Below are 12322 nucleotides of genomic sequence, written 5' to 3'. Positions count from 1 at the left end.
AAGAGGATGATGTGGACAAAATACTCATTTGCCTAATAATTCTGCACTCCCTGTATATCTTAGTTGTATCAAGACAGTGCATATGTTTGTTATTTTATACATGGATCAGTTTCCACTGACTAGTAAGTGACAAGGTGAGATAATAATAATAATAATAATAATAATAATAATGGATTGCATTTATATAGCGCTTTTCAGGACCCCTCAAAGCGCTTTACAATTCCACTATTCATTCACTCTCACATTCATACACTGGTGAAGGCAAGCTACAGTTGTAGCCACAGCTGCCCTGGGGCAGACTGACAGAGGTGAGGCTGCCATATTGCGCCATTGGCCCCTCTGGCCAACACCAGTAGGCGGTAGGTGAAGTGTCTTGCTCAAGGACACAACTGTCCGAGCCAGGGCTCGAACCGGCAACCTTCCGATTACAAGACGAACACCCAACTCTTGAGCCACGATCGGCCGAGATGATTTGTTAGTCCTTGTAGGAACTTGACTGAAGTCCACAACCGTAATTTAATGACTTGTAGAGACTGGCTGATACAGCATTTGTAAGACCCATTCCAATACAATACTGATGTTTGGTGATATATTGTCTTTTTTTGCTTTCAGACACACAAAGTAAATACATTTGTTGTGTGCCGTTATTTATTTTTTTTACACTCCCCCCAACTCTGCTCAGATTGGTTGTAGTGTTTGTGCCAGTCCAAAGAGCTGTTCTGCCAACAGTGAAGTTGCAGAGTGCCCTCAATGGGAAAACCATGCAATATCAACACTCATGACATGGATAAGGGGTGTTCTTCCATTTCCACTTTATTTTCAAATTGTCCTTAATCAGCTGTTACAAATCTCGATACTGATAAAGAAGCAAATAGCTAATGTTAAAATCAATTAAAGTCAGTGATATCAGTCTGCCAAAGTTGGTCACACTCTGACTTAGTAAAGAAAGGGACACATGTATGCAGTTAAGGTCTATTGCCATTAAGGCAGAAAGCCGAGCATCGAGCCCAAGGAACTCTGTGGTGAGGCATTTCTTTGCACTGATCAGTGGATATCGATGGATGAAGCCAGACAACCATATTTATTAAAATTCCTTCATCTTATTATGTCTTAATTTGCTGTTGTTCCATAGCACTAGCATAGCAGACATGAGAAGGAAGGAAGCTCAGTGTCACATAACTAAAGCCTTTATCTGTTTAATTAGTTAAATTATCATCACTCTAAGAGAAACTATCAATGTTGCATATTTAATTTGTCTTTTGGTCTTTAGCAGTATTCTCAAATTGTCACAAGATCTGTTTGTTTTCAGTAGTTTTCACACTTGTGGATGTGATTGATGCTGTGATGTTCAGGTATGAGATGCAGGCTAATGGAATGGATGAGGACAGGAAGAAGCAGGAGAAAATTAACACTGAGCTACTCAAGAAACTGCAAGACCTTGACACTGACATCCTGTTTTCCACTGGTGGGTACCTCTACTTATCTGAGAGGCTTTTGGAAAAACAAAACAAAACACTATTTTAACCATTTCTGTTGTTCTTTCCTCTGTTTCTGTTTGTTTCATTTCTCAGGCCCTGAGTTCGTGACAGAGCAGGGCTGCATTTTTGTGGGAATGGTGACAGATGATGTTGATGTTTCAGACCTGGTGGATACAATAGCTGCCCTGGGCAGGGACATAGAGGAGAGCGGGAAGGTAAGTCCTGCTTTCTGTTTGCAGAATATTTGAAAATCTTTAGATGGCGTTTGCAGTTAATAACTTGTTCCCAGTTCTGATTCAGTTGTTGCTATATTGTTGGCAAAGCTGCTAATCTGTTTACATTAGCTTAACCATAGCTCTGCAGCTAGCTATAAGGTAGCACACTATTGTTTGTCAACTAACACAAACTGACTAACCATCTAAATATCTCTGATATTTCTGCCTTATTTTATATCTGAAGTTATAGCAGTGTTATATCTTTTTATTTGCATTACTTTTTGTTCACTGATTTTAATAGATTTGAAAAAATCTGAACCATTTTTATCTCTGTTGTAACTCTCTACTTGTTTGCTTTTGGGAACTGAAGGAGCATTTGGCTAATGATACTTGACTTAATGAAGTGACAAATCTAAAAAGTGACAAATTCACTGAAATAAAGTGATCTCTTGCTTTTCATCTGAGAAAGCGGTTTCACGAAACCCTCGCCTGTTTGCATCCATCCTTTACATTACTGCCATCTTCTTGGCTGTTGTCACTGAAAGCTGCACTTCTTTTGTCTGTCTCCTGTTAACAATGATTTCAGCTGGGCAAGCTGAGAAGTAGTGATGTGCAGATCGATCCTGAAATATCGATTCCTCCGATACCAGTCATTTATGTTCTAGAATCGATTCTCACATTAAAATATCGATATTTTAGTAATTTGGAGTAAATTTGTAGTTTATCATTAACAGGAACATAGTGGAAAGAAACTATAACATTTGGATTGTCTACATTCAAAGGAACTACTTCCTCTTCCGCCTTTCATAGTCATGTGCGAAATACGGCTGTATAAATGTCTCGCAGCCCCTTGGCGTGCGCACTCACAACAATGGTTGAGCGTAATTGTACGGACGTATTTTACCTCCACAAACAGCTGAGACGTGGTTTGCGATACATGTGGCAAAAAAGTGCTCCAAGAGTGAGGTGTTGTGGCCGTACTAGGGAGACATTCAAAAGGGCTGTTGGGGGGCGATAAATACATTTTACACGGTTTATTTATCGGATAAAATACGTTAAATGTCACCGTTATTATTGGCCGGCCCAGAAACAGCGGGGGTGTCCAAATTCAGAGGCTGCTTCCACCTGAGGACCCGGCCTTCGCGGTCTAAAGAAAGCCGGGTAGTACGTCACAGGCTCCCTCGGTGGAGTGAAATGCTGCCGTCTGCTCCTTGCTATCTAAAATATAACCGGGCGCTGACGTAAACTCTTCTGTTTAATCATTTTCTGTTTGACGTTTATTCAGCTGTGTGAAAACCCCGGAGGAACCCTCCCGAGGGATTAATAAAGTTAAATTTAATTTAATCTAATCTAATAACTCTCAGCCAAACCGATTTACTCACGAACAAATAAAACACTGAAAAAGCCAAACAATAATATTTTTAAGTTATCAAAGTGACTTATATATCATGTTTAACCCGAGTAATGAAAGACCGCGGGGGTTTGAAAACGATGTGTCAGTCGGCTCAGATATTTGAAGTTTACACAGCTACATTCTCACCTGAAAATATGTTAAAAGTTTTTTGCGACCCAGAAAGAGAAATAAGAGTAATATTAAAACTAAGTAGCTGCAGTAGTAGTAGCCATTGTTGGAAACTGGAATTGGCTGGGCCGTGCTATGAATTCTGCAATATGGTTTTTCAATTTTGTTGTCTGGGTGGAAAATCGGGAAAAATTCGGGAGAATGGTGGCTCCGGGAGATTTTCGGGAGGGGCACTGAAATTCGGTATTCTCCCGGAAAAATCGGGAGGGTTGGCATGTATGGTTGTGGCAACATCACTAACCTTGTCAAACACCTCACAGTAAATCATATCACAGAATATGACGAGCGTATGTTGAGGTGAACTGAAGAGGAGGAGAGGGACAGGTGCTGCTAGGGCGAGACAGACGTCTCTCATGGAGTCCTTTAGTGCTGCAGGCAGGCAAGGTGTTCAAATAGCGCAGAACTTCAGTTTTTTCTATTTCTATACGATGAAGTCTGCATTATTAAGTGATAAGAACAAGTAATCTGATGTCCTGTAATCATTATGACGCTATAATTTGAGATACAATAAATAAAATACATTTTTGTACAAAGTATCGGTATCGGATCAGTATCGTCGATACCACCCTGAATATTACTTGGTATCGGATCGGAAAGGAAATCAGTGGTATCGCACATCACTACTGAGAAGCCAGCAGCTTTTTTCTGGGGCTTTGCACATGCATGTGTGAATAGACCTCTGGTCTTTGAGGGTAAACTAGCTTGTGTGCGCTTACCATCTGCACAGATTAGCATATATGAGAAAGCACTTAACTGAGTGAATTTAATAAACTTAACCAGTGTTCTGACAACACTCCATCTCTATTCTTCATCAGTATTTTTCATCTCCCTTTATCGATATTAATAGTGCATATAATGCAGCAGGTGCAGGCTTTTTTCGTTGTCAAATTTTATATCCAACTGTACCAAAGTGGCACACGCCTTACATCCTTGGGTTTACCTCTTTCATCTGGTTTAAAGCCAAAGAAATCCCAAATTGGTGCTTTGTATTTTTTTGGCAGCTAGTTTGGACTTGTTCTGTGTTCTAAACACGCAAATAAGTCTGTGCATGATTACATTGCTCCGCCCATCATAAAGTCACCTGCATGAATGTACCCTATCATTTATTGGACTGATGAATGTCAGTTGGAAAAATTTTACATATCGCTCAACCTTATCCTAGACAGTTTAGGCTGATGTGATATTAGGGCTGTGCGATATGACCAAAATCTTATATCCCGATATAAAACATCTATCGTCCGATAACGATATAAATCACAAAAAATGTAATATTTTCTGTAAATTCTGTGAATCTGGGGTAGGTGAAGTGTTTCCAGCTGGGCGTCGTGTACCTGGAGTCGAGTGTTTTAACCGATGCATGAGACTATACATTTTTAGACATAGGTTGTAACGGCCGCCGTTTTCTTTGAGTATTTATTACACGGCGTGCTGCGGGGAAAGCCTGTTCTAACGTTTGAGTCTAAGGTTTATTTTTTAGCACTTGACGACTCTTTTTATTTTTATTTTTTTTTATTTTTTATTTTTTGCTTCTCATCTGTCAATACTCTGCATACTTTTTCACGTGATTCCGTTTATTTTGAAAATTCTCAACAGGATCTTGAGCTTTATTGTGAAAGGTTTATGTGGAAAATAAACAAGCGGACATGCGGTGGTGTTACCGTCGTTGTTGCTAACGACAACCCATAAAAACAGGCGCTTGTCCGTCCATAGTGTGGTTATATTAAATATAAGAGAAAGAGAGAACTTTAAAAAATGAATATAGCCACTACAGTGACCATCAAAAAGATGAAAAAAATATTGCCGTAAACAGTTTATTTTGCGACACCACGAAACAAACGATAGACGTTTTTATATCTCATCCGATATATGTCGTTATATCGAACAGCCCTAGTTGATATAAATAAATATGATATAAATATCCAAGAATTCAAAAATTAATTTACTTAAGTTAGAGCTACATTCAAAGTTAATAAGATTGTTGCCTAGGGAAACTGTCATCTGGAATTTATGAATGGTTATTGCTAATACTTTTATAACAACATGTCAAAATAGCTGGTACGAGTTGTACTCCAGGTTTGGTTGATTCTTCATTAATTACATTTACGTTTATAAAGCAGTGATTCTTTTCTGCTTAGTTGCTACAGAACATGACAGAGGTGGTGAGGAAAGGCATCCTGGAGGCAGAGCTGCAGCTGCAAAAGGCTAATGAGGAGAAACTCGTGGAGGAGGTGTGTGTGTGTGTGTGTGTGTTCATGTTTGTAGTGGAGTAGGTAACTTAAGATCAGAGGTTAATTCATTCACAAGTGGATACAAGTACCAAAACTGGTGAGCCCAGCGTAAGCTGACTTTCAGGGTCTGAAATGAATGATAAGCTTCAAACATAGAGATGTTTTTTGTCTCCTCCTGTTCTCGGTCTGTGTTAGTGTAACTGCTTACATTAATCTGAAAACAGGGGTATAGTGAAGTCATTGTAGAAGCAGTGCCTTTTGTTTCAACCAAGATGGGTGTAGGGCATGTTACTACTCTAGGCATTTCCCATGAATGTCCACATCACCAAGGGGGTAAAAGGGTAATCCATCAACTGTGATAACACCTATATATCAAAATGTAAATTCCACTTAACTCCAAACTGCAAAGATGGGAACAAATAGTGTTTGTTCAGTTGTTCCAATAAGGCAAAAAGATCTCAATTTTAAGTTTGTCAGGAACCTCAGGATAATCAGTACCATTTATTTCACTGGGAAACCAATTAAAATAAAACCACAAGTTTCTGTGTGATGGATTCCTTTACACTGTGTGGCCGATATCAAGTCTCCGCTGACATTTGGAAAGATGCATCAACTTGCAGGTACACAGAGACAAAGCCCAATCACTATTCCCATTAAACTCATGGGAATGGACGCAGTTAAAGAAATGTGAAAGCGATGTTGAATTTCCCATTTGCATTTGTTTCACATGTCAAGTTCAACCCTTGTTGCCCATACATAACTTAATGGTCACTAAAATTTGTACCTGTGATGTTGAGAAGTTTTTTTTGCAGTTTTACTATTTAAAACAAAAAAAGTATTACTTGAAAACTTCTCAAGAGCCTTCCAAAGGAAAAAAAAAAAACAGAAATCAAGACAATCAGCTCTGAACTCCATTCAGTCTCTATCCAACGGCTGGAATTAAATGTTCTCTGTGTTGGAAGTAGCAACTTTCTTTTTGTCTTCAGATTAATAGCTTCAGAGAGAAAAGCACAAGTTCTGGTGCTTGTATCCACTTTTGAAAGATTTGCTCGCTGCTTCACTGTGTGTTCCAGTACAGATGAATAAATGGGAGTGTGCCTAGACTGAGTTGTGTGTTGAAATGATGAATTGTAACTCCTGCTGTGTATTCTAGGGAATGCTGAGACAGCTTCCTGTGGTTGGCTCTGTGTTAAACTGGTTCTCTCCGATCCAAAGCTCCATAAAGGGACGGACATTCAGTCTTGCAGCAGGTAGTCCATTTCTCTGTTAGGACAGACTCATTCTGTGTAACCCACAAAGCTATTCTTGTTTCAATCACATGTTTATGTAGGTAAAGTGGAATACTTTGTTCTCAGGTTCTTCATTGAATGTTTCTTAGTTTCAGACTGAATTTAGAAGAAGAGCTTTTGAGAGAGTTACATTTTCTGTTTTAAAAACTTTACAGCTTGAATTTAATTTGCTAACACCCACCACGTTTCTTTGACTTGCTGTTTTAATCGATGTATTCTGTCAACAGTTATTCCTGTTCCAGTTCCTTCAAGTATTTGAGTCACTGATTACACATAAAAACTAATTGAGTTTAAATATAGCAAATCTACAGTATGTGTAACATACAGAGCATGAGTTGGTTAATGACTTGGGTGTTTTTAGGTTCTCTGGATTCCACAGAAGTGACTTACTCCACCAAAGCCCAAGCTGACAGGCCATCCCTGCAGGACACTCCCATTTCTTCATCAAAGAAACTGCCAGGTAAGATAGTTCCTGCCTTTCACTCACACTCGCTCTGGTAATAGCAGATCGCCAATAAAAGCACTTTGTGCAATATGTCTACACTAACCACCACATAATAATTAACTTATCATTTCCTGATGTCAGCTTTCTTGCTCAAGTTTAAGGTAACCTGTTCTGCTTGTCCTTATTTGACTATGCATAAATCATCACTGTGTGACTAAAGTTCAGCTTCAGACTGCTCTAGACGGCAAGTTTATTTATATTTTTTCCACTCTCAAAGCTAGCGGAGTCAAAAAGAGAGGGACCTTTATTTGGCCGTTTCAGATCCAGGAGCCTCACCCCTGTGATGTTCGAGTCTGTTTGCAGAGGCAGTAATTTAGAAGAAAGTTCACTTAAACGAAGAAGGTGCTAAAACCAGGCCTTGCTTCGTCCTCTGTGTGAAGCTAGCAGTGTAAGATAAAAATGATTCTTTTCAATCATACAAAGCTACTTTACAGATTCAGTGTGTTATTGGTCTTCTTGCTAATACAAGGTGTAACAAAGTTTAGAGACATTGCCTATTAAAACTTAAATATGGACCGTCTCTATTTCAAGGTTGCGTGCGTGTGCATCTGGATTACTTCCAGGTCAGGTGCAATTTTCAGATTCCAGGAAACCCTTTTCTGACCACTTGCATAGAGAGTAAACATACAGAGCTGGGTTTCAGTCTGCACTTACAGCATGTCTTTTATCCTGTCTTCCTTCTCTCACCCCAACTGGTCGCAGCAGATGGCTGCCCCTCCCTGAGCCTGGTTCTGACGGAGGTTTCTTCCTGTTAAAAGGGAGTTTTTCCTTCCCACTGTCGCCAAAGTGCTTGCTCATAGGGGGTCATATGATTGTTGGGTTTTTCTCTGTATCTATGAAGCGCCTTGAGGCGACTTTTGTTGTGATTTGGCGCTATATAAATAAAATTGAATTGAATTGAACTGTCAGGACAAGGGGAAAACCTTTTTTTTGGTTATTTGTGACATTCACAGGGTTGTTTTCCCATGAAATCATCTCAGTGTCAGACTGTAAATAGAGAGGTCTATAAACATACTGGTGTGTCTGAGGGAGAACACTTTACCGACTTTCAAGCGGCAAGAAGAAGAGGATGTTTTACCCTCTTCATGGCATTGTACACCAGCTTAGTGCATTAAACAGCCATACCATCACAAGCTTTGTCCAACATGATATACAAATTCATGTCTCCTATGTCACCATTTGGACACAGTGGAGAACATCCAGAAAGCATAGCAGAAGCACAAGTACAAGAGTCAGAAAAAGGACTTTGAGGAAGCGATCGAAATCTAGCAGAGGCGCTGAAAGCTTCACAGCACCGTCTGGATAAAAATAGATACAAGATGACTTTTTCATTCTGAGAGCATTTTGATGAGCAAACCCACAAGTTTGCATGTCATGGTAATCTTTGTTGTTTCTATTATTTTGGTTTATATTTTTGTCACTGAATGCTTTCATTAGTTTTTGAAAGTTTCACCTCGAAAAGTAAATCCACATGACCATGATTTCATGGACCCCATTAGTACTTTGCATTTGGTCTCAGCATATTTAGTCCATTTCTCTCTTAAAGAATAGCTTCTTCTCTTTGAAAGATCTACTTTTCATCGTTAGAGAGCTTACAGGTTTATATCTTGACAAGTTTAGTGTTTTCATGAAATCAGCAGGTACTGATTTGTGTTGTACATCACACTTGCCTTGTGCCACAGGTCAGAAGTTATTTCGACGTGCAGGCGCGAGCACAGATTCGACTGAAACCAGCTGCACACAGGCTGAGGCAACATTCCAGGAGGAAAATCCTACTGGGATCGGCAGCAGCATCAACCCGCCGATCTCTCCACCTACACCAGAGACGCCACATCACACCTCAGGCGATTTGGTACCAGAGAAAAACCTGAAGTCGTCTTCTGAGATCGATGACTTGGAAGCCTCAGAAGAGATGCACCCTGAAGGCCAAGAGGCAGAAGGGAGCACAAGATAGGATGACTGTTTCTGCAGGTTTTCTAACCATCTTAGAGCAACCAGCCTAAAAGATGCTTTAAAAAAAGTTACTGTGTAAAATGTAAATAAAAACAGAATGCAATGATTTGCAAATCTCAAACTCAGAACACAGAAAACATGTCAAATGTTTGAACTGAGAATATATCATTTTAAGAAAAATGCTAGCTCATTTTAAATGTAATGGCAGCAACGTGTCTCAAGCTGAGATAGGGCAACAAAAGTCTGGAAAAGTGACACAAAGCAGGACAACTTGCAACTGCAGTAATTAACAGACAACAGTTCAGTAGCATGACTGGGTATGAAAAGAGCTTCTTAGATTGACAAAGTTTCTCTGAAGTAAACATGGACAGAGGTTCACCAATCTGCAAAAAACAGCTTTATTCTAAAATTATGGAGCAATTTGAGAATATCTCTGTGGCTAGCATTCCAAACAGTTCAGAACAAACAGAAAATACAGCAAAGACAACCCCAGGACTGTTGAGCAGATACTCTTCTTTCAGACAAGAATAGGGCAGCTCTCGTCTCCCAAAGGTCAAGCCTCCTCGTTTCCAAATTCAAAATGACTGTTGAATGTTTTCCATCAGATGTAGGTGCATTGAATTATGATCAGCTGAGGCAGTCATCGGTGCTACCTGTCAGTTGATTATAACGTTTTAGTGTAGATTTTTCTATCAAATGGGGGATGGGCTGGAGTTTCTGTCAGCTGATTCATCTGGTGTTGGATTACAGAGCAGAGGAGCAGCCATATTATAGATTTCTTTTCAGATTTTAAATAAAATATTTATTAGAACTCTGGAAATCAAGCAGCTTAAAGTTAGTTTTGACCCCCTTACTGTGAATGGTTGAAGCAAATGATATGCATGATATGCATATGTAAAATACCAACTGATATATTGCCTTCAAACATTCATGTGCGCATTAACATACAGTAAGAGTCAAGTTGAATTTTACAACAATAAACAATCTTTTCTATAGAAACCCTATTACCCTATTAACAAACACAGTGTACATTAGCCAGAGCTGTGTGAAGCAGAATCTGATTATGGGACATGTGAGATGTTCCCGTTTTTATTCACAAAATGTACTCATCTCTTACCACAAGGGGTTGCTACAGAGCGATTTATGCCAGATGCCTTTCCTGACTCAGTCTCAAAGGGTATATGTGTGTCCAGCTGGAATTGAACCAGCAAACTTTCACTTGCCAAGCAAAAGTGTAAACACTACACTAGAAAACTACTTTTTACACAATAATGAAACCTGAGCAAAAAGTGAGCTTCTGCCACAGAGAAGCTTTGCCTCAGGTATTCACTGTATGAGGGAGAATACTCTTCTCTCCAAAATATTATCCTTAAAATGTAGGTACTATATCAGAGGGACAATCGGGGTTAGGGTGCTTTGTTTTTTCAGTTTCACCAGTTGCCTGTATCTTATGTCTTACTCTTACTTACAGGCTACGTGAACATACTGTATGCATTTTCTACTACTTACAAAATGGATTGTTTTCCTTGACTCTAAAGTAGCGCATCAAATAATCATTTATGAAGAGGTTTTGTGTTTTATTATTTTATTATTAAAATTAGGTGACAGGAGAGGAAATGGTTATTTTTCCAGCTATTACTTTGGGGACACGTTTTTAAATGAATTGTACAAAAATAATTTACTAAGGTTTATGGTAGACGCACTATTGATGCTTTATTGAAACAGAAATTTAGCTAATGTCACAACACTAATCTTCAACCCTACCAATATAAAACGACATAAATCACTGGCAAACATGACACGGTGGTTTTGCCTCTGCAAGTACAAAAGTCAAAACCCTAAATTTAGCTGGATGTTTTCTTAGTTGCTTTGAGCCCGGTGCTGGTGGAAGGTTTACTGTAAAGAGTAAAGAATGGTTGGAATGAAGATTAAAAACTAATTGCACTTATACTTTAGATAATTATTGTTCTGCTGCTTTGCATTTAAATGAAATGAAGATTAACTTTATTGTTTTTGTTTTGGGTTTTTTGTTACAATTCTAATGCAAAAATAAGTTTCTATATTGAAAAAAGTCTTGAAAACTTGATGTGATTACATCACCGTCCAGATGTTTGATGTGTTTGGAATATTTTTCGTTTGTTCTTGTTGGTGTTTTTGAGCACAGAAATTCTTTTGTTGTAACTTCTGTCACCACATGTCCAGGGTTCGGGTAATTTCTGATTAACTGTGTCTGATTTTTAGTCTTTCTTTGTTCAGTTGGGAGTTGATCATTAAACGCAGCAGTCATGTTAATGATTCTTGATCATTTGTAACTCAACCCGAGTCTTAACTGTGTCACAGACAGAGTAATAAGTTAAAGTCAATGAAAAGAAGAAAAAGAATGAAATTAATAAGAGGTAAAGTAAAACGTCTATGGCTCGCTGGAGCTCTACAAGAGTCCTTCTAGAGCCAACTGTACTACTCCACACCCATCTTCAAATTCTTTGTAAGTGATCGCTCAGAAATACTTTGGACTGATTTATCATCGCTCCAAGTGATGAGACAAGGGTACAAAAGTCTGGAAAAGCAAATAAAAACTGGGATTATATGTTCTGCACCAGAAAATCCGCTCAGGTCCGGGTGACATAAATTATCAGTGAGTGTGAGGGTCTGTGAAGATTTGTGTAGCTCTTTTTTTTTTTTTTTTTTTATCACCCAGCGTACTCTGCTGGGCGAAAAGCACTTACATTGCAATGTGACAGCTACGCACCTCAGACTGCAGATTTCAAATAATAACAGGAATGGCTACTTGATTCTACAGCCAGTTGTATACAGCCTAGTCTAGGCCTAAGTGATGCTAAAAACAGTTGGAGGATAATTTTGGAACTAATTCAGTTAACTGGCAGCATGTCAGTAACATGACTGGGTATTATGAAAAAAATCTTAGAGAGGCCGAGTTTCTCAGACATAAAGATGGGCAGATGTTCATCTTCTTTCAGGTGCTACCTTTAGAGGTTGCCAAAGCAGATCATCTGCCTCCATCTTCCTACTCTGTTATAACAACAATCTACATGTCATCCTTCATTACATCCA

The 12322-nt window shown here is 39.0% G+C and overlaps 1 protein-coding gene across 4 annotated transcripts in view; it reads left to right on the top strand.

Moving 5' to 3' along the window:
• pdxdc1 (pyridoxal-dependent decarboxylase domain containing 1) overlaps positions 1 to 11542 on the top strand; it is a 48738-nt gene extending 37196 nt beyond the window's left edge. For all 4 annotated transcript variants that reach the window (XM_084926840.1, XM_084926839.1, XM_084926842.1 and 1 more), the window contains 6 exons: positions 1353 to 1465; positions 1572 to 1693; positions 5411 to 5503; positions 6657 to 6753; positions 7154 to 7252; positions 8980 to 11542. In XM_084926840.1, coding sequence (XP_084782966.1) covers positions 1353 to 1465; positions 1572 to 1693; positions 5411 to 5503; positions 6657 to 6753; positions 7154 to 7252; positions 8980 to 9251 — 796 coding nt within the window. In that variant the 3' untranslated portion in view covers positions 9252 to 11542. The remainder of the gene's footprint in view (positions 1 to 1352; positions 1466 to 1571; positions 1694 to 5410; positions 5504 to 6656; positions 6754 to 7153; positions 7253 to 8979) is intronic.
• The last annotated feature ends 780 nt before the right edge of the window (positions 11543 to 12322 follow it).

This window comes from Perissodus microlepis, chromosome 4, assembly GCF_051167445.1.
Source record: "Perissodus microlepis isolate ML-2025 ecotype Zambia chromosome 4, ASM5116744v1, whole genome shotgun sequence".
Classification (NCBI taxonomy): domain Eukaryota; kingdom Metazoa; phylum Chordata; class Actinopteri; order Cichliformes; family Cichlidae; genus Perissodus; species Perissodus microlepis.
Note: the sequence above shows the minus strand (reverse complement) of the source record. Positions and strands in the feature narration are given on the sequence as shown.